We start from the raw sequence: 22,871 nt of genomic DNA on the forward strand, positions 1-22,871 counted from the left end.
GGAAGGAGCTCTGTTCATCTTCATCACAGACAAGTCGCTCACACAGGTTTGTTGCTGCAGATAATGGAGAGCATCTGAGCAGCTTGAACATGAAGTTTGGTCTGTGGGTCGTGGAGGAGAGAAAAAAACTGCAGCAGCCACAGAGTCATGCTAACTGGAGCGTGTCGCTAAACTTGAGTTAAATCATCTCGGTCTGGAAGTTGGTTGGTGCACTTTCTACGTCTGCTGAGAACAGATTACTGAGCGGGTAAAATCCCTTTCTGGACTTAAAAGTCGTCAAATTGCTGAGTAAACCGAGTAAAAGGAGATTTCCTCAGTTAGTCCGAGACCGAGGAGGGTAATACTGCTGATGCCGTATAGTAGCATGAGTGCTAATGAAGGTAAACAAGAAGAAAGGGGTGCTTCAACAGATGTGCTAATGCCACAAGCACTAAGGGATTTGTCGTTTTTGCAGCAAAATCGGCCAGCGGGCCAATTTTCATTTATATTTGATCAGGGCCCGAGGTTGAAACCTGTGAATCAGGGCTTTCATGTCCCCAACGTCCTACATGTCTGAACACTCACAGTAAAAACTAAAAGGGCCCGTGGAGCATTACTCTTATAGGAGTTGATGTTTCAGACTGCTGAGAAACAGCCGTCTGCCACCACCTTCCTCTGAATCACTGGTGTTCTCCTTGGTGGCTTCAGAGCAGACCAAAAGCTACATTCAGATGTCAGAGACAAAGTGTTTTCATTGGCCCTTCTGGCTGGTGTACACTGCTTTTACTCTCAAACTTCTAAAAATGATAATGAGCAGTCAATGGCAACAACAGCTCCCCTGATCTGCTGTCATCGAGGGCAGGGTGTCCTCTCTAGCTGTCTGTGATATGCATGGTTGTCACAAACACGGTGACAAGGGTTCAGCTTGTTCAGCTGTGCAGGTTCAAGGATTCCATTACAGAGAGCATCTCTTACATGAGGAGGAGGAGGACTAGGAGAAGTAGGAAGAGGAGGAGGAGAAGGAGAAGAAAAAGAAAAAGGAGGAGAAAAAGAAGAAGAAAAAGTCGAAAAAAGAAGCAGAAAAATAAGAAGAAAAGAAAAAGATGAAAAGAAGAAGAAAAGGGAAAAGAAAAAGGATAAGAAAAAGAAGAAAAAGGAAAAGAAAAAGAAGAGGAAGAAAAAGAGAAAGAAGAAGAAGAGAAAGAAGAAGAAAAAGAAGAAAAAGGAAAAGAAGAAAAAAGGAAAAGTAGAAGAAAAAGAAAAAAGAAAAAGGAAAAGAAGCAGAACAAGAAGAAGAAAAGAAAAAGAAGAACAAAAAAGAAGAAAAGAAGAAAATGAAAAAGAAGAAAAAAGAAAAGAAAAAGAAGCAGAAAAGAAAAAAGAAAAAGAGGAAAAGAAAAAGAAGCAGAAAAGAAAAAAGAAAAAGAGGAAAAGAAGAAGAAGAAAAGGAAAAAGAAGAAGAAAAGGAAAAAGAAGAAGAGAAAGAAGAAAAAGAAAAAGAAGAAAAAGGAAAAGAGAAAGATTAAGAAAAAGAAAAAGAAGAAGAAAAAAAGGAAAATGAAAAAGAAGAAGAAGAAAAAGGAAAAGAGAAAGAAGAAGAAGCAGAAGAAGTGACTCTTTGCTGAACAACAAGCCAAAAGGAAAAAGACTTTCTGTTGAAGCTGTGAAATCATCTTGACTCTTTATCTGTATTCCCAAAGGTGGCTTTATTTTATTTTTCTTTCTTCAACCACCATGTTTGTTCTGTTCTCTCCGCCTTTCCTCTGAAAGCAGATTGGCTTTGAAGCAAATTTGGATTTCTTTGTGCGTTTTGTCTTCAACGCATGCTTGAGGTTCAGCATGCTGCGTATGGAGCTCGTGGCCATCACTTCTGACTCATCCTCATCACGAGTGAGGACTTTCACACATGAAACCTTTGAGCCTATTCCTCTGAGAAAAAGACTTGGTGGTTTGTCCAAATGCCTGGAACATGTGACTGGATTCTGCCTGAGGGAACATCTTACAGTCATTCTGATGCTGGTTTTCTTCAGGAGGATGTAGTCATACTCAAACTCAAATGCTGGCGGATGTCAAGCAGACACAGTTAAACAGGACATGCACAAGGATGAAGGAACAGTTTATTTGGTAAATACGTGTGATTGTGTTACACGTGTTACTTTGTGGAGATGAGATTATCAGAAGGCAGCTTCCGTGGTCTCCTGGATTAAACCGGTACCAGCTCATCTGACCCATTTACATGCAGAGGAAGTTGGGTTCCCACTGCATCATCTGGGTGCTTCAGCTGGACCAGAACCAGTTCACCTCCAGCCAGACTACACGTTCTCAAAACGTCTAGTTTCTGATGCACATGTAGAGTGGTTGGGGTGTGTTGCTGTTAGCCAATCAGAGGCAAGAATTCAAAATATCAGGAAATAAGAGTCCAAAACCTGCTGTCTGAAGCAGGAACAGCGACAATGTCACCGAGTTGGCACTCTCTCTCTGTTGAAGCTACTGATAGCAAATGCTACAGGCTATGCCTGAGCGTGAACGTGCATGAAGCAGCCTGCTCGACCCGAGCAACTCTCTTTTTCTGTGATTTTACAGAAAAACAGGCAATCACAGTAAAAATGCCAGGGCTCATTCTACAGGACGAGGGCATTGCAGGAGAATGTATGAAGAAGACATTTATTATTTCTATATGTTTTGGCTGTCAAACTTCCTTAATGTCCCTTTAAGAGGCATGAAAATGTGTCTTAGGCTAACTTATTTTTCTATTTGCTAATGTAGCTGTAACATTTTCCACTTGAACAGCTAACATCCAGTCTGACATTTAGAAACAGCATCGGCCTTTCTGGTTGGAGCGCTGCTGTTTCAGTTATTATGTGGTGCTCCTGGGCTTGTTAAACACTGGTTACTTTGGGGTAAAAGTGTCTGGCAGAAGCAAAAAGAGATGGAGTTGAGGAACAGAAAAGTGGGGCTAACCCTGTAAATGAGGAGGAGCCTGGGTGGAGCAGGGCGCGCCTCCTGAACTGTAGTTTGGTGGAAAACAGCCGTGTGTTTGTTGGGAGGCAGCAGGCTGACTCAGCCAATGGGTAAAAGGACCAAGTGTGGGTGTGTGTGTGTGTGTTTCTGTTTGCACCACCTGCATGTGTGCTGGGGTGTGTGCACTGGAATGTTTGGAATAAAGCTGGATGATGAAGAGTGTGAGCAAAAGCATCTGGATAAAGCATTGCTCCGAGACGAGGAGGAGAACTGGGGTAGCAGCGGGTTTTAGTTTGGGGGGGATAGTCTGGCTCCATGTGCCTTCAGCTGGTTCTCATTATGGGACTGATGTGATGCTGTGATCTGTAACACAAACTAACCTCGCAGACCAAGTAAAGGCCGGATATGGGTTTGAGGAGGCCCCTTTCTGCAGCTTCTGTACCAGAGTTTCCTCCTCAGAGACTCTAGACAGCCCCTCCTCAGAAAGACTACCTCACAACGGCTTCAGTCAGAAGCTTTCTGTGTACATTACGTCAAACGGAACAGAGTGTTTGTAGGGGTGGACTAAGTTTCTTATCACATCACACACCTCGTCATTTCGGACACAGTTTTACTTTACTGGGTCTCATCTTGGAACGTTCCATTGGCTAAGTGTGAAAAACTAAACTTGTCAGTAGCATCATCATATTATTAGCATCATAGTCATACTAGAGTTTAGTGCAAAAGTTCATTCATGTCAGTAAGTCAGCCTAAAAGGAGCAACTCGTGACAGGTAATGCCACATATTTCAGCCTTTATTTGTTATAATAATGATGATTATGCATACAGCTTATGAACCCCTACATTCATAATCTCAGACAGACTATTGTCAAATGGCCCAATATTCTAGTTTCACACTCTAATCAGCCAGAACACCAAAGGGTTTCTGAGCCTAGATGATCTCTCAGTCTAAACTGGATTACTGACATAAATAGACACCAGATTCTGCTTTTACAGTTTCACTTATAAAATTTCATTCAGGATTAATTATATGCAGGGATTAGAGCTGAAAAAGGACCAGCTTCCTGTACTTGTCAGTCCCAGAAGTTTTTAAGCCCCTGCCCCAGCTCCTTCTGAGGTGGAGGAGCAGCGGATCTACTGGATGACCAAACCGCTCACCCTATCTCTAAGGGAGAGCCCAGCCACCCTGTGGAGAAAACTCATTTGGGCCGCTTTTATCTACAAACTTGTTCTTTTGGTCACTACCCAGAGCTCATGACCACAGGTGAGGGTAGGACCGTAGATGGACTGGTAAATCTCTCTTCACTACGACAGACTGGTACAACGCTCGCATCAATGCAGGCGCAACACCAATCTGCCTATCGGTCTCACGCTCCATCTTGCCCAGAGAAGGCATTTTACCTTTTTCCTACTCAAGACCATTGTCTCAGATTTAGAGGAGCTGACTTCTCATCCCAGCTGCTTCACAACTGGCTGCAAACCACTCCAGCGAAAGCCGAAGATCAGTCTGTCATGATGGTTTGATGCAGCCAACAGGACCACATCATCTGCAAAAAGCAAAGACCTAATCCTTATGCCACCAAAACAGATCTCCTCACTACCTACACTGCTCCTAAAGATCCTGTCCATGAACATCATGAACAAAATAGGTGACGTAGGGCAGCCTTGTCTAACTCTCGCTGAATACGAACCCGACTTACAGCCAGAGTTGAGAGTAGACCTGCGTCAACCAACACAGCCCCACAACGTCGAGAGCCTTAAGGAAATCCAGGTGGATCTCATACAGCCCCAGGGCCTTGCCACCAAGGAGGTTTTTGATCACATTAGTTACCTCCCCAAACTCTGCTTCCTCACTGGAAGGTGTGCTAGTGGGATTGAGGAGGTCTTCGAAGTACTGTGCCCACTGATCCACAACGTCTTGAGATGGGGTCAGCAGCACACCACTGTAAACAATGACAGCTTTCCCCTCTGGATCAGAGTCTTCTGGAAGTCGTATGGAAGTTTTCTTCCGTGATCTCACCAAACACCTCCCACGCCTGAGTTTGTCTTTGAGACCAACTGAGATGCATTTCGCTTGGACTGTACGCGTGAGCTGCCTCCAGAGTCCCACAGGCCACAAAGACCCAGTAGGAGTTTGCCTCTATTGTGTGGGAATTGTGTAGATGCAGGAGGGAGTGGTCTAGACGGAACATTTCTCCTCTGCATGAGTTACTTTGGGTCATTACATACTATCTGAAGAGAATGAATAAAAATGCATGCATCCACAAATCTTTAAAATCTAAATGTTTTCAAAGGTGTTATATAATCCTCCCATTTCCATTAATGTGCAAATTTCTCTATTGTTTATTAATCAGACCCACGTGTAGACAACTACGAGATGAAACCAGGTCTAGAACCCTCACAGAATTGACTCCTCCTAAATCTTGTCCGATCCTTAAGACGAGTGATTTATGACTGTGAGCTGTTACTCAGCAGTGTGTTCTAGTGTCACGCAGCAGAATGACTGATCTGCACGCACACACACACACACACACATACACAGGCATCCATGCATGCATGCACACACACAAACACACACATTGTGAGTGTTAAAACAACAGTCTCTGCCTAATCAGACTTTATTGAGAGAGGCTCCATGAAAATGTGTTCCTGCAGCTCAGGGCCAAGGAACATGTATTTAAGGCCAGTTTGCACGGAACATCGGAGTCACACTCACAAGGCAGCTTTTACGCTGCACTCTGGGTGAGCTCCGGAGTCAGACATTCCATGCTGGAAAAATCAACGTCAACGGAATTCCAATCTTTACCAACCGCAACCTGAAAATCCAACATGGCTGCCTCATGCATGAGAAGTGCAGAAATAAACCAGCATACTTGATTTTCAGCTACTTGCAGCATGAGGTCTGAATATGGTTTCAACATGCTTGCTGTGGTTGGTGAGAGGAGGTGAGCATGATAACACACGGATCCATCTCACAGATGTTTCAATCCACAATAACAAAAGCAGGCTTGGTTCTCTGACCAGATGCTGGCTGGTGTGCAAGTTGCAGCAGAACAAAGAAGTGTTCTGCTCCTTGTTTAGCACCGGCGTGGTAAACAGCTGAAACATGAGTGGCTGCACTTAACTACAGGCTCATTTCCTGCTGCTGATTCTCACTGGAGCTGCAAAGCTTCCAGCCACTAAATGTCTTTCATTGTCCTTCGGGCTTCTTGCCTGAAACAGCGTCACCTCATGCAGAAATCAGATGTAAAGCAGCAGAAAATTATTTACATGCTTTTATTTAAGCTACCAACTTCCTGTCCATGACACCAGGTGCTTCTGCTCTCCGTTCCCTACTCTCTGTGAGATTTCACATAGAAATTCTTCAGCAGGATGCTAAAATGTTCTGAACCTCTCTGGAAGCAGCTTAGCTATGACGGGCAGCAGGAACAGTCACATCTACACAGCAGCACAACAAACGTGGACAGAAATCTGGGGTAGGAGGGGTTTTTAACTGGACCTGGAATGATGTAGGTTAGTCGGTCATAGAAGAGCTCAGAGCTCCTATAAAGCTTCTGGTTGTTTGTCCTATCGGGTTCTAACAGCTGGGCGAATAGACAACAGGACACTGTGCCTTTACTCCATCCAGACTCCATGAGTGAACCGTTCTGTGAACTACACAGAAGATCATCTGGTATCAAAGCTGAGGCTGCATGGAGCAAAAGCCCGTCAAAATAAATATTTGGTTATTTTGTAAGTAAAATATAGCTTTTAAAGGAAATACCGTAGCTACCTTGAGTCTGCACACCTCTGAATGCCTCGTGGAGGTATTATACTTTTTAAATATAGCTTTTAACGTAATTGTTCCATAGTCACCCTTTATGTGGTGTGTAGGAACCATGTTTCACGCTGTGTGGTATTTACCATTTCGTACTTGTATGTAGCAGAACAAACAATCTTATATGCAAAGGCCTCTCAAGATGACAGTCACGAGGCGCTTCACAAGAACAAAAAATAAAACAAATAAAAGCGGCACATTTTTAAGTAACAGTGTGTATTTTTCCTGGTGATAAAAGCAGTAGATACCTAAATTGTTGCAAGCAAGCTTTATTTTTGTGTTGGAGTCAGACCTGACCAATGGATGCCCATTTGGGTCAAAAAGCCCTGGGGTGTGCAAAATTCAGCTAAATGACAAGTACATCAGATCCCTTTCATCAGTGGCAATGAGTGAAGAGGTGAATGTGTAAAACAACAATGTTTATGAATGATGAAAGTTTTGTAACTGTTTGTTACAAATTAGCAATGCTGTTTGTCCTGAAAGGCCCCTGTAGAAGGGGGGTAACCCGGACGAGACTGGGGAAATTCCCGCAGGGCCGGTCGGGGCGGTGTTTTGAGTTGTCTTTCTGTTTGTTTTTGGCTGGTGTTCAGTCACCTGATCACCTGCTGCTGAAGAGGACTGTAGTGACCTGTTATTTATAATCATAATTTTATAATTAATAGTAAGTTAATAAACACACTAAACCCACAGCACGTGATAAAACGTCTGACTGTTTTCTCCCACAGCTCAGCTCTGTTAAATAAACTGATGTCGGCTTAAGCTGGACAATATCAAATATAAAAGAGTATTCACAGATAACTGATCTTTTTCTGAAAAAAGAATATAAATCATTTAAAATTGTTATATGTTTGTATTTAATTTCTAAGACTTGTGTGTCTGTGAACATGACACACATTACTCTGTCCTGGGCCTAAAGCCCTGCAGATAGATTTAGCAACAACAAATAAACAACAGCAGCTGGATTTCACTTTGTTCCTTAAATTTAGTCACGTAGTTTAGCAAGTTCTGCTCGCTCACATATTCAATAGCCTCTTTGTCAGCTGACTGGTTCTTCAGTAACTAGTGGCATCAGGTCTGGTATGGAGCAGAATGGATGCATCAGAGGATTTCGCTGTAGTCAGTGTTTGTAACGGACAGGGCAGGACAGGATACATAATCAATCAAATATAATATTATAATGCCATAGATACTTTATTATACTTCTTACCAGCCTGTAGCCTCTTAAATCTAAAATATCCAAAATTTGCTTCCAGGGGAGCAATTATGTGTCTGCATACCCCTCCGAAAGTAGGCAGTTGCACCCCTGGAGGTGGCGATGCTAAAAGTGCAAAATGGAACCCAATATTAGTGTCATACACGGAACTGCTTAATTGTTTCCAGTGAGGCATCACTCATGCACAGTTTAGAAACCACTTTTCATTTGAGCTATTCCCTGTGCTCCTGTGCCTTCCTCGTCCTCCACCAACGACGGGTTCGTCTCGTGCCATCTCTACTTGTTTTAACAAATCAGATGTCAGTCGTCTCCAGTTGGTCCAGAACGCTGCAGCAAGGCTTTTAACAGGAACCAATAGAAGGGCTCACATAACAGCAGTTTTATCTTCTTCACATAGGCTACCGGTCAAGTTTAGAAATGATTTTAAAATTTTTGTTTTGACTTTTAGAGCTCTTAATGGACAAGCTCCACAATATTTATCAGACCTTTTAATCCCTCACTCTTCTGGCCGCACTCTACGGTCCTCGGGTCAAAACCTACTGAAGACCAGACCAGACCAGATAAGACCAGATTTAAAACTAGAGGGGACCTGTCCTTTCAAGCTGTAGCTCCCAGACTTTGGTACGCCCTGCCCTTGTTTCTTCATGTGGCCGACTCGGTTGATTCTTTTAAAAAGCAGCTGAAGACACTTTTATTTAGACAAGCTTTTATGTAAGTTGACCTTGTGCTCCTGATCTGTTTTGCCTTTTTATGTATGCTGTGAAGCACTTTGTGATTTTATCTGTGAAAAGTGCTTTATAAATAAAGTTTTACTTACTTACTTACTTACTGTTTACGGATGCATACTGGTGGTCCCATGTTTATCTGCTTTTATTTACTCTATCCGATCCAGGGTTGGCGCACCTTTGCTGTGTCATTAACACCCACGTCTAACTCCGTCCTCTGTTGTGGCGAGGCGTAATATGCGTTCACAAGTCAGGCATTGCGATAATATTACTACCAAGCGTAGCGGCACGGATGCCACAAAACTCCGGCATTGCCCTGTCGCCATGGCACATTCATCAGACACACCGGCAGTATTATGCTGATTTGCCGGCGTTTTTCAGGCCCTTCTCCTCCCTTTTCCTACAAATCTCTTTTTCCTAAGCATTTCCATTCTCCTTTCACAGAGAAAGGTCATATGTTTTTCTTTGCCCCCTCCCCCCTCATTTGAGTGTTGTGTAAATGTGACTTTCACAGAGCCTTGCTGGCAGGAGCCTCCGGCAGTGGCTCCATGAGGATTTTGTGGCAGGGGAGGAAGCTCTACAGCTAGCGAGTCTCACAGAGATGCATGGAAATATGGGGATGGGGGGAAAGCGTGTGGCTTGCTCTCCTGCTGATAGAGGAGGGGCTGAGAAACAGCTCCATGAAGTCTGTAAAAGTGCATCCTAGGTGACTTGTGAAAAGTCTGCAGGGAAGAAAAAGATTAAATAAAGCAGCGATGTGTGGGAAAACAGAGGTGTGTAAGAGCACCAGCCCTGGCTGTAGACGGGCTGCTGACTTCAGCGTCAAGCCTGTAAACATGCTGTCATCGTGAATAGAGCCAGATTACGGCTGAAACAAGTACAGCTGGAGTTGATTCTGTTTATCACTAAATGTACAATAACATCTATTTTATACATGAACGTGTGTACTTTCACACTAACAGTCTTTACTGTTGCTACTTGTAACTCAGTGAAATATTAAATATGCAGTAAAAATGCATGTTTATAGAAAAACAGTTTTGGAAGACTGATCTACTCTGTAAATATCTATGGAGACTACACGAGCCTCTGTAAAGCAGTGGTGTCGTCAGATTAGATTATAAACCCTGATCTGACAACAGAGCTGAGTTTGTGATGTCATCAGAGGATGTGCCTGCAGAGAGCTACGTCACCTCACACAAGTTCTAGTCAACGCGGTGCTTTATTTACGCAAGGCAGCTTTATTTGTATGTATTTTCACACAGAAGCAATTCAATGTGTTTTCCGGGTGCAACATTAACAACATTAAAATACATTAAAATTAATGTGACTACATAAAATAACAGATTATAAAATGTTATTTAAAATACACAAAAATAATTTAAAGGAAGACATAAAATAAGACTAAGTTAACGACTGAGCAGTTACAGTGCAGAAGGTGTAGCATAAGAGACATTCATTCCAAGACTGATGAACACATGAAAGTTTGACATTTTAATTTCAAATTATTGGCCAAACTCTGCGTGAAGATAGTAGAGATTCAGTTTAACTACACTTCATCTATATATGAAGTAGGGTCAGTTTTTCATTTTGTTAAGGAATTTTTTCACAAATCATTATAGAAAATCTAAATGATCTTCTCTAACACCGGAGAACTGTGCTGCACTTGCATCACTAAAACGCGTCTTATTACTGGGGCAGCTGCTTAGCTGTATTTTGTTCAACTTCGTGCTCACAGTCGTTACGGAAATGTGTGTTTACAGCTTCAACAAAAAGCTTGAGCCATATGTCGGAGTCCTACATGCATTTTAACTGACGTAGCAACACTAGCTTCCTACAGTGTCCACTAGTACAGCTAATGCACAGACTACAGAGGCTAATTACAGCTTGCTCAGGAGTTTCATCTGAAATAATAATCTACATATTGCAACTATGAATCCATCTAGAACCACTACCGGTCCTTCTGGACTCCTGCCAAGTCTGACAGCAGCCGCATGGCTAACCATGTTAGCTCCAATAAGAAAAAGATAAGTCATTTGGGAAAGCTCCTTTCATGTTGGTTTTGTCATCAGTGTCCACATCGATCTGCATGTTGTCGGAGTCTTGGCTGTGTCCAGCTGTACAGCTAACGAGTCATCCGAGTCAGACAGGATGAGTGACCCAGCTGAATCCCTCCGTTAACTATTCTCCTCATAGTAATCCAGAGGGAAAAAATCTGACAGACTAGCATAGGGACGGCAGTAGCTCAGGAAGTAGAGCGGGTTGTCCAGTAATCGGAAAATTGGAGGTTCAATCCCGGCTCCGACCAGATAATTCTGCTGTTGTGTCCTTGGGCAATTAAGACACTTAAGCCACCTTGCCTGCTGGTGGTGGTCGGAGGGACTGACAGAGGCGAGGCTGGTGCCACCAGCGCTCAGCAGCCTCGCCTCTGTCAATGCGCCCCAGGGTGTGTATGTGTGAATGTGTGAATGACTGATTGTGCTATGAAGCGCCCTCGGGTAGAACCCTAGGAAGTTGCTATACAAATACAGGCCATTTACCATTTAGCGAGGTTTCAGAAGCTACATCTGACTGATTGACCTCTGCTGTAATGCTAATGCAGATAAAGCTAAGATTGAATTGTTTACACAAACCGTTTGAGATGTCACCAGCTGTCCAGGGCTTAAGCTGGGCGGACACTGTGCGACTTTTTAACTCGTAGCACTCAGCTTCAGCTCAAACTGTATGACTTCCTCGCAGGGCAGATCTCACGAGTCATGCGCTCACACTGCATGACCCAGTTCTCGGTTGCGACCTGACTGCTCACACTGTACGTCTGGTAGCAACACGTCGGACCTAAAAATATGCTAAAAATAGCAGTTTTCACACAACACGTCAGACTTTTTTGTCTTGCTTTGCCTGTTGTCCTTCGGGAGTGCTGCAGGAGGACACACAGGGATTTATGGGGGTTGGATGAGGAAAACGAAATAAAGAAAGTAAATCTGTGTTTTGTGATCAGTTTAATTTGACATGAACACGACAAACACGCTTTCTTGACAATCTTTGTGAGTAAATAAACATGTAGAAATAAAAACGAACTACGTGTATTATTAGGGAAATAGCGGGCGAGCGGTGTTCATGCTTGATTGCGCATGTGCCGTGAGCGGTTCTGATACTTTTTGAGTCACAGCCGCTCGCAGCTTCAACAGTGCGATACCCTCATGAGGGACGAGCAAAATATCAAACACGCCAGAAGTCCGTGCAAGCTCACGATTGCTGATCGGTAGCTGGTCACGTGGTGTTAATCACCTCTCGTAACCCCCTGTACACTACACGATGCTCGGTGTGCACGATGCGCAAAACTCGCCCCGATCTCGTGGATTCTCGCATGAGTTGAAAATCGGCTCAAAAAAGTGAAAAAGTCGCACAGTGTATGCCCGGCTTTAGACTGGAAACTATTTAGCATTTTTTCTGTGCTACTCAAAAACACCAGATTTAAAATCCAAAAACCTTTTCTTTCTGAGGTTTTAATACTTTTCTCACATAAACTGTGGTCAACATAGACACTGATAGACCCTGCATGACCGCTACTGCCTATGGCTGCTGCAAGCAGTGTCGCCGCCATCTTGCTGCAGCGCTCCAGTTTGCCGTCTCAGCTGATTTAGTTAAAAAAGCTAAACTTAGGGCCCGTGTTTACTTTCATTTTCTTTTTTTCTTTTCTTTCTTTTACCATGACCTGTCCAGCTGTGAAGCAAACAGAACTGATGTCTGAACACCGAAGACAAGCCTTGCAGTTTTACTCCCTAAGGTGGAGCGTTATAGCTTCTGCTATAATGCCACTCCTGATACTAAAACTTTATTAGAACTATTTTCAGTTGTTTAAAACACCAATGGACTCTGAGACAGAAGAGTAAAGCCTGGTTTATGCTTCTCCGTCAGCTCCGCAAGGGACAGACATGCACGGATTGACGGAAGCGTTTTGCTCTCATACTTTTCCGTCTCCTGGGGAGTGTTGCAAAGCAATTGCCCGGCAGGACCACAGAGGGCGTAGCACTGTACTGTGGTATCCTGTCATGTATCGGTCCAAGATAGTGTGTTTGTATTGTGTTTTTTGTGTATATAAGAGACTTTTAACATGGACATATTTGTCTCTCATTCTCCCACCGCTTCATGCGCTCCCCACCTCTAAACCCACGTTTCCTGTCATTTTCGTCCACAAATAAAACGCTTGCTGCGCATCTTTTCACTCCTCCAGTCACGGGAGAATTAAACGTTCATATTTTTAGAGTTTTTTCGCGAGGCATTCTTCAAGCTTCTCCGTGTCTGCCGCTAGTTATCCTCGGCTCTCTTTGCAATGGCGGCGCTGTAAACAACAGCGGCGTCCTGACCAATCACAAGCTTGCGTAATCCGTCTCGTTCGACGGATGTTTAAAAAAGTGGGCTCGACTCTGTATGTACTTGCGTGCCTGCCGGAGCCCTATGCAAGGACGGATAATGGCGTTGCATGTCTCCGCACTGACGCAGACTGAGAAGCATAAATCAGGCTTAAGAGAAAGGGGGAGAGAAGGAAAAGGTGGGGGAGGGGTGTTCACAAAAATAAACAATCAATGATGAACAAGAGTCTGCTTCTAGACCTGCAGAAAGAGAGAGAGAAAGAAAAGAACACAAAAATACAACAAAATATCACTGCACCAACAACATGAGGATAAATAAAAGTAAGTAATAATTCATAGTGCATTTAATGCCAACTACAGCCACCACACAGGCGATGTGTTGAAAATGCTCAAGTCCATACTTATGAGAGCACCATGTGAGCACCTCTGTGCATTCACGCACTTGTATATGTAAGGTTTCTCTATAGGAGCATCCAAAAATGAGTGTGAGTGACACAGATCTGCCCCCAAAGACGTGTGGAAGATAGAGGCGTTCCAAGCAAGTTAGGGAGCCTAACCCCTCCTTTCCACCGGAGCCGTCAGCAACACGTTAATGCAGCAGCACGTCTTGCTCGCGTAAGCTGCTGCTTGGCCCTTCCCACGAGACGCAAAGCAGCAGGGGAGCAGCTGTCACCGACAGAGCAAAAAGTCACGCGAAATTAGCAAAATCACGTGTGACTTCGTCAGTAAACACAACAACAAGCAGGAGTAATCACTTAAGTAATCAACCTTTCGTCGTCCATTATGGAAAAACAAAGGAGACCGCTAGCTAGGTAAGTAAAGCAACCGGAAGGCAGTACGTTTCTTTATTCTGAAAATCTCTTGAAGCTTTGCTCTGTTTCTGCATCCAATTTCCTGTCTTTCCTTCCCCAAAAATGTTGAACTTGACCCGTTTCAGAGGCGTAGCGCGTAGAAAATAGAACCGGCGCGTAAGGGCCGCGACATGCTGTTCCCGAGACGCGGCTGACTCGCGCCGCTGACGGCTGCTGACGGCTCCGGTGGAAAAGGTTCTGTTGACCACAGCGGTTCCTATCAGCAGCTATGACGTGCTGCTGATGGCTCTGTCATGGCTCCGGTGGAAAGGAGGGGTAACCTCTGCTTTCCACAGGAGCCGTCAGCAGCACGTTACTGCAGCAGCACGTCTTGCTCGCGTAAGCTGCTGCTTGGCCCTTCCCACGAGACGCGAAGCAGCAGGGGAGCAGCTGTCACTGACCGAGCACGAAGTCACACGAGTGACTTCTTCAGTAAACACAACAACAAGCAGGAGAAAACTACAACATGGCTCCAAAAGGTTTGTGTTTTATGTTCTGTCCGTTTTATAATCGCCAATACGGACCTGAAAAACAAAGGAGACCGCTAGCTAGGTGATAACTTCTCACGGGGACGCACAGTTAGTAACCTTTTTTAAAAGTAAAGCAACCGGAAGGCAGTACGTTCTTTATTCTGAAAATCTCGGGAGCTTCTCTCCATTTCCGCGTCCGATTTCCTGTCTTTTCTTGCCCAAAAATGTCGAACTTGACCCGTTTCAGAGGCGTCGCGCGTAGAAAATAGAACCGGCGCGTAAAGGCCGCGACATGCTGCTCCTGAGACGCGGCCGACTCGCGCTGCTGACGGCTCCAGTGGAAAAGGTTCTTTTGACCACAGCGGTTCCTATCAGCAGCTATGACGTGCTGCTGCAGTAACGTGCTGCTGACGGCTCCTGTGGAAAGCAGGGGTGAGTCACATTCATCTCCTTCCGGACCATGGGTCCCCGGAAGAACAACAAAATGAGTGCAAGTCAACAGGGCTAAAAATGCTGTTTTGTAATTGTGCTTGTTTTGTGCCATGGATTTCACATATGATGTCCGTGAATTTTAAAGATGCTTTTTGATACCAAGAAGGCACTGTTTTTTTTCCAAACGGGGAAATGCTATTTTAAATTTTGTGTGAAAATAAGTCTAGGACTACAAATGCGCTTCACAAAAGTGATGTCATCAAACCAGACACAGAGAAAACTGAGGGAAAATGGCTGTAAGGTCAGCGAACTTCCTTCAGGAGGAAAGAACCACCATAAATCTGGTCATGTGGTAAGTAGCAGCTACGCTAGGGGAGAGGAGATTATATGGTAACGGCACATATGTGACGTGCCGATTTCTAGTTTGCAGTCATGCTAATTACAAAGTTTTACAAGCTAATAAATCTCAAAGTACGTGACTGGCGTGGTCGAAACACCCATCATTACTTTTTATTTAAATTGCAGTACAACATGTGTGCTATCCAGGGTGTAAGGCAAAGCGGATTAGAGAATAACGTTTTAGCCCTGTTGACTTGCATTCATTTTTTCGTTCTTCTTCCGGGGACCCGTGAGCCGACCAAAAAGGGACTTATGCTTAGGCTCTCTAGAGACAAGTCCCTCCTCTTTGACAGAGGCATTGAAGTGTCAGCATGTTAAATGGGCTGCATGGTGGCGCAGTTGTTAGCACTGTTGCCTCGCAGCACGAAGGTTGCAGGTTCGAAACTCGGCTGCAGCCTTTCTGCGTGGAGTTGCGTGTTCTCCCCATGCATGTGTGGGTTTCCTCCGGGTACTCCGGTTTCCCCCACAGATCACAACATGCCCTATAGGTTATAAATTGTAAGTCGCTTTGGATAAAAGCGCCTGCCAAATAAATAAACATAAACATAAATCAAATGTGTCGATCTATCATGTGCTTGCGGACCATTTATTGGTTTTTAAAAATTCTGGAACATGTAGTGTTGATTTCAAACATAAGTGCTGTTGACCCTTGAGAGACAAGCTATTGCTCATCCTCACTGTAATGTCAGTGTTTCCTTACTTGGTCAACTTAATGACAAATGTCATTTTATGGTGAGCTGTTCTCTAGTTCTGTCTACAGAAACAACGCCTTATCCTTTAGATAATTATATGTTGAAGACATTTTAGCAGTCTGCAGTATAGGCACAGCCCAGGAAGGACCAGATGGACCTTTATTTATAGAGCAGTTAACTGTGGTTTAAACATAGTTTAGGTGGTTTGTTTAGGTTCGTCATGGAGATACCATCAAAACACTCATTCTTTCTTCTGAATAAAATCATGACGCGGAAAATACCATTATATATATAGAATTAGATTGACACATTTTGGCAGCACAAAGAACTAGTAAAACACACAACATTTATCATAATAATTGTAGGTAGACGAGATGATGGAGAGACGGAGGAATCTGGAGATTGGCAGCTTGGGTGCGCATAAGGTGGAATGCTTCGTACACAGTCAAAAATAAGGATATGGAAAGGGTATTGTTGTGCCCCAAGGGACAAAAATGACATTAACTCAGTCTGAGGAATAATATAGGACTTCAGGTATCTATCTGTACCTTTTTTGTTGTCTGAAAGGTACATATACGTACCTTAGTAGTAAAAGCTACACACACACACACACACACACACACATATATATATATATATATATATATATATATATATATATATATATATATATAAATCGGAGATACTTTATTAATCCCAGAGGGAAATTAGAGTTTCAGTACACACAATTCAGACCAGGAGGGCAGCTTTGCTCTGCAAAAAACACCTCAGGAGGAGGGAAAAAAGGCACTTCACAGCTACCCTCCCAAGAATTGGTGACTGTGGTCATTCGCAACCCCGAGTCACGCTACCTTAATAAATCTCCTTTACCTTTTTTTTTTTTTTTTTTTATCAATCAAAGATACTTATATATATAGGCCCACTGATTAGAAGATTGTATACACCTGTGATGCCTACTAGTGGAAACACCTTGAACACTTTTGTCAAAAAGATATTTCTGTGTTACGGCATGTCTTTCAGTGACCAGTGGGTACCAACAATTTTGTCCATGACTGTATGTGACTGAGAAGGTCAGCATCATCAAGTTTCATTTGACATTTTTTTTCTGTCACAAAAATGATGGTTTTTAAGACTTTTGTTTAGATTCTGGCATAATCCTGGGAGTGTTTCTGACTTTGTTAGTTAGCCTCGGTAACCAGAGGAAAATGCCTTTTAGAGCAAAAACAAAAGTATGTGTGTGATGACAACAGCTCTGCTTTCATCCTCGCTGACATCAAAAGGGCCGTCTTCACTCACATTCTCAATATTTATCATACACCTCGAATGGAGGGGTTTCAATTCAAGGATGGGAAACAAAAGGACAAACACACTCTCAAGTGTTTTGATGTTGGCAGCATGGCATTAATGCTGATACAAGCTGCTCCACACACACACACACCTTTTATAGTTCTGAATCTGATCTTACTTTCTGGTCTGAGTCTTTCTCTGTCATGGCTCTGGGCCCACCGTTCTGCCAGCCCAGTGGATGCCGATGTCAGTTCTAAGAAAATGATGTAGCCTTAAAACTTGGCTGGTTCAGATCATATTTGTCAGATAGACAATTTAGTGTTCACATTGACAGCTTTTCCTCTCCATCAACTCCACTTCGCTGGGGTGTGCCTCAGGGTTCGATTCTAGGGCCGCTCCTATTCTCGATTTACTTATTGCCATTGAGGATGATTCTGACAAACCTCGGAATAAGTGCACCTTTAAGCGGACGATTGCCAGATTTATCTGGCTTTAAGTAAACCTGACTCAACACGCCTCCTTGTCGACTGTATTACTGCAGTTAAAGGCTGGCTGTCGGAGAACTTCCTTTGCCTTAACGAAAAAAAGACCGACACCATTCTTTTTAATCCAATAAATCCAAAGCATGCACCTGGTGACTACCCTCTACCGTTTTTAAATCTTAAATCCTGTGTATCCAGTCAGGGAGTGAAACTTGACTCTGATCTGTTAATGAGTTCACAAATTAACTCTATAGTCCGGTGTCACGTTTGGAGGAAGGTATCTAACCCAAGACATGCAGAATGCAACACAGACCAAAAACGGATGGTAAAATGATTTATTTATAAAGGAGGAACTTAGGATGCACAGATAAGTCTGTGGTTGGAACTGCTACGACAGCTCAGCGTCTGGAGGAGGGAGACCACAGGTGAGCATAGGTTCTGATTCAGAAGTCCATTGTAGGCAGAGGTGTTCAGCAGAACTTACTGTGGGGCGTGTAGATGTTGGCTGGAGGAGGGAGAGGTAGAGAGCCGGGGGGAAGGGCAGGAGAGGGAGCACAGGTGGAGAGAAGCGGGGCGTCCTGGTGGATGGGGCACTGGGTTGAGATGAGAGTGGTTATGGAGGGTGGTGATATGGTCCGCGTGCTGAATATCCAAATCCTGGAGTAGAGGTAATTATCCAAAGAGGCCGACAGGAATCCTGAAGAAGGGTAAAAATCCAAATCAGTTCCAGGTGAAGCAAGAAAGGTCAACATCCAAAAATACTAAGAGCAAAAACACAACGAATAACATAATCCTAGAAATACTAGAGATAACTCGAGTGGCTGGCTACTACCAAGCTGAGGCAGTCTTCCGGTGTCGAATTGTGTCCTCCATCCACCTTAAATAGGAAAACACCCCGCTGATTGCTGATCAGGAACAGCTGGGCCACTCCCTCTCCTGGCAAGAGACTCACAGATGGTTGAGAAAGAGAGTACTCACCCTGGCTCATGACATCCGGTCCTGCTTTTTTCAACTACGTCGCATCTCGCGCTTCAAGTCAATAGTCAAACGACCTCAGCTGGAGACTGTTGTTCACATCTTTGTAACCACATGTTTAGACTATGCCAACTCACTACTTGTTGGTGTCAGCATCTCAGCAATCGAGCATCTACAGAGAGTGCAAAATGCGGCGGCTAGGACCCTGACAAACCCCTCAAGACGCTATCACATTTCACCCGTCCTTGCACGCTTGCACTGGCTGCCTGTTAAATACTGCATCCAATTTAAGGTTTTGACCTTTGTCTATAACATTCTGAATGGTCAAGCCCCGGCTTATCTTTCAGAACTGATAAAGCCTTATGCTCCAACCAGAAACCTGAGATCTGCAGATCATTTGCTTTTGCGCATCCCGGAAATGAGGTATAAATCTCATGGAGAGCGGGCCTTTGCGTTCACTGCTCCTAAACTCTGGAATGCTCTCCCCCTTAGTGTTCGACAGGCCCCAGAACTGGGTCGATTTAAGTCGGTACTGAAGGCCGTCTTCTATCATTTAGCTTTTATTCAATGATCTGGCTTTTAGTGTTTTTACATTTTATTGTGACTGTATTTTATTGTTGTATGTTTCCTTTACAATTTTTTTGATTTTACCTCTTACCTCCTATATGACTTTTATTTGTTTTTATCTTGGCGTTTGTCCTTTTTACTGTACAGCACTTTGGTCAGCTGTCATGCTGTTTTTAAATGTGCTATATAAAGAAACATGGTATGGTATGGTAAGAAAATGATGTAGCCTTCACAGACTCATAGGATTATTCCAACATACTAGCATCACAGATAAGATTTGGTTTCTGTGTCGGGAGCCGTCGGTGCTCCGGGAGCATCTGTCCGGCTAATGGAAAGATCCTTCTTACATCTCCTGGCTAAAATGTCTGGAAACCCAGGGTTAGGAAACCGTCTCTTGGAAGTGGTCCATTTTCATTTCAAAGCATGTGCGCTGACTGACTGACTTCCTCCCTGGTTTACATTTTGTCAAGAGTGGAGTCTGAGGCATGTGGCTCAATTAGCATATCTCTGAAAATGAGAGAACTCAAGTCTAGGAAAATCCTGCACCACAACATTCTCAGAAAATCTCCACAGGGAACTGAATGTCAGAGCCTCCCACTGAGGCAACAAGGAACCTCCTGTTCAACCACAAGTAGCTGGAGGTTGCAAGATGATGTAGAAGTTTGTTCACATGAAAATCACTCTAGATTGTACCTGAAGATGCAAATTTTTTTCTGTTCATTTTATGAAATGTGACATTTTAAAAAGAAAAGTAGTTGAAAAACAAGGTGATGTTTGTCTTCTTGAATCTCTATAGAATCCTACTTTGGGGACAGTGTCTGCAGTCTACAAGTCATCCAAGATGTCTCCACCTTTCAGCTGTCTTTACAAATCAAGACGAGTCGTCGGAATGGGCTCTTGCTCCTGGCTGCAGGAATGGAGGATTACCTTTTCCTTGAGCTCATAAATGGGAAAGTACAGGTAATCCAAAAGGAAAATAATTAATTCCAAATAACACACTTAGAAGAAAACCTAGCACATCAGTCTTAGCAGCCAGTGGGGCCCATGCCTAAATGCTGGGTTAGATGGTTTCCTGTAGCAGCTCATTAGTTATTCACTTGCTGATTGGGAACCTGCTCTGCTGGCTGTTTTAACGATTGTTAGCCCAAAATATCCATTATGGTCTGTAAGTCTTAGTTCAGATGTTTAATAGCTGTTGTTGGGAGCTCAGTGAACAGCGGCAGTTTGTAGAAATAGAGATTAGTTCTGACTGACAAACTAACAGCTAAGAGTGTACTGCTGGTGTTGTTATGGCATTTGTGTAAATCCTCTTTATAAGCCTATAACTTGGTATGTGATTGTTGTTCTTAGTTGTCCCCAAAACTGTTGTAGTAACTATTTAAATTTAAAAAGTAACATAGAGAAAAAAATTTGACAAACTTCAAGTCAATCATCCACATGTTCCTATTGATATTATAGCTTCACCTTCACCAGGGTGGACTTTACCGTAGCGAGCTAATCCCAAAATCCAGGCTTTTTTTTTTTTAATCCCAGTTTAACTTCCTTAAATTCAGTAATAAGAAAGTGGCTGTCCTGAAGCCCCTCCCATTCACCATGGTGACACATGCTGGAGAACAAACATGCTCTGTGGCAGGCTTGCTGATGCTCGGTGAATCGGTCCTTGTCAGGTGACGTAACAGGTGCTGTACTGCGTTGCATGATTCAATTCAATTCAAGTTTATTCAAATCAGGACCAGAGTCGCCTCAAGGCACCTCACACAGTAAACCTTCCTATACAGGTCAGTTCATTAAGCCAGTCAGCAAAGATGGGATAGCTAGGTGTAAACAAAGGAAGCACCAATCCCTTTATGTTGTTGTGAGCTTATAAACCTGCATCTCACCCTCTGTGCTGCCCTCACGACACGTGACCATGTGAAGCTAGACAGCCAGTGAACAAAATAGATGAGATCTCCACACAAGGCTTGCTTTTCTTGATTTTACTGAAGATCTTTTTAAGCCTTATCTCTCTCAAGGCTTCTCCTTGCTATTTCTTATTTGTAACTGAAACATACAGAGAGTGAAAATAAATTGCTAGCTAATACACATCTTAATGAGAACTTAAAGATTAGCCTAGCTTAACACGTACGTTACATTAGCATCACAGTTCACTCCATGTAAACTAGGGCTGCACGATATTAGGAAAACCTGCGATATTCGATAACAGTGCTTAATATTGCGATATCGATATTACTCACGATAAATGAACAAATACTAAAGTATGCAGTGTTGATGTCGTCTGGCGTGTAACGTCTGCTCGGGGGTCAAAGCAAACAAAAACTAATGCATGAATTCCATTACAACGTAACATTTTTATTGCAAAAATATGCAGCTGCACCTGCTACTGTATTAGCAGCAAAACAACAAACTGCATGCATGCAGTTTCTCAGTGACTTTTAAACATCACCTCCACCATAAAACTTTTTCTGATGCTCCAAATACAGAAAAACATCCCTTACCAGGGTTTTTAGAATAAATAAAAAAATCTGAAAATAAGTGTAAATGTTAAATAATAGTTAACATCACTTAAATGCAACAGCAAATTCTCTCATTGCTACTGAACATTTTCTCCACTTATGTGGTTATGATATAAGGCTGTTGCTGTAATTGGGAAGTGAACTGTGCTGGGCCAAACTAGGAGAAAATTAAGATTTTCTGAGGGAAAGAGAAAAAACATTTGTCTACCTTTCAGAAGAGGAACTGGCAAAAAACTACATGGAAAATATATGAAAACGTTTGTTTTTAACCCCAAATTGAACAAGTTTACCTAGATCTCAAAAAGCAGCTCAGATGATGAAACTGCACCTATGATTCTGATAACAAGTTAACTAATTGAACTAGCTCCTCTTAAGAAAACCGGCTAGCAGAGCTTCTGACTGACAGTTTATGTGCAGCAGCAAATCAACTATCCTGATTAACAAGGTTATAAAAGCTCATAAATGAAAAATCACTTTGATGTGTGGGGGAACTTTTCCAGGCCCTCTTTAGCAGGGTGGGACTGGGAGGAGAGTGCTGTAGCCTTTTAGCTGGAAGCTAACCGGAGCCTGGGGCTAACGGTGGGTTGGTTCACCGGCACGTGTCGGAGTCAGCCCGGTTATTATCAGCTGCTTAACGACACCGAGCGGACTCACGTTCACGTTTGAAAGCAGCGCTGATTCCAGAAACCTCAGCACAAAGTGCGTTCGTTGCTCTGAGCTAGCATGACGAACAAGGGAACGGCGCCGCTAATACAATTCGGGTGTTGGGTTCAGCGTTCCACCCATCCTAAGGGTCTACGTCGGGGGCGGGCGTATTACGTGAACGGACCCATCTGATTGGCCGCCTATCAGAAGAGCTACATTTGATTGGTCAAATAATACTTCCGCGTAAAAAACAGAGCTGGTTTACAAAAAGTTGATGTGTGAAACGGATGGAAATGTTTGAACCAAACATTTATCGCCGTTTTTGACGTGCTTTGCGATGGGCCTATCGCACGTCCTGTTATCGCGATGACGATAATTTTTCGACATATTGTGCAGCCCTAATGTAAACACATATAAAAGTTATTTCTGAACACATTAATACTTACAAAGACGAATGTTTCCCAAGGTACAAGCATGTAGGGCACTTATAGCG

At 43.3% G+C, this 22,871-nt stretch overlaps 1 protein-coding gene and 1 long non-coding RNA gene across 2 annotated transcripts in view; one reads left to right on the top strand and one right to left on the bottom strand.

Annotated features, from left to right (window-relative positions):
• The window catches only part of cspg4 (chondroitin sulfate proteoglycan 4), a 116,848-nt gene that overhangs the window by 27,036 nt on the left and 66,941 nt on the right, over positions 1-22,871 (top strand). Inside the window, exon 2 of the mRNA XM_015974450.3 lies at positions 20,017-20,180. Coding sequence (XP_015829936.2) covers positions 20,017-20,180 — 164 coding nt within the window. The remainder of the gene's footprint in view (positions 1-20,016; positions 20,181-22,871) is intronic.
• Positions 18,000-18,225, bottom strand: LOC139062652 (uncharacterized). The gene is made up of 2 exons (XR_011516225.1): positions 18,163-18,225; positions 18,000-18,083 (listed from the first exon to the last, which is right to left on the bottom strand). It is a non-coding gene; the product is annotated as an uncharacterized lncRNA (long non-coding RNA).

This window comes from Nothobranchius furzeri, chromosome 14 (genome assembly GCF_043380555.1).
Source record: "Nothobranchius furzeri strain GRZ-AD chromosome 14, NfurGRZ-RIMD1, whole genome shotgun sequence".
Taxonomy (NCBI): domain Eukaryota; kingdom Metazoa; phylum Chordata; class Actinopteri; order Cyprinodontiformes; family Nothobranchiidae; genus Nothobranchius; species Nothobranchius furzeri.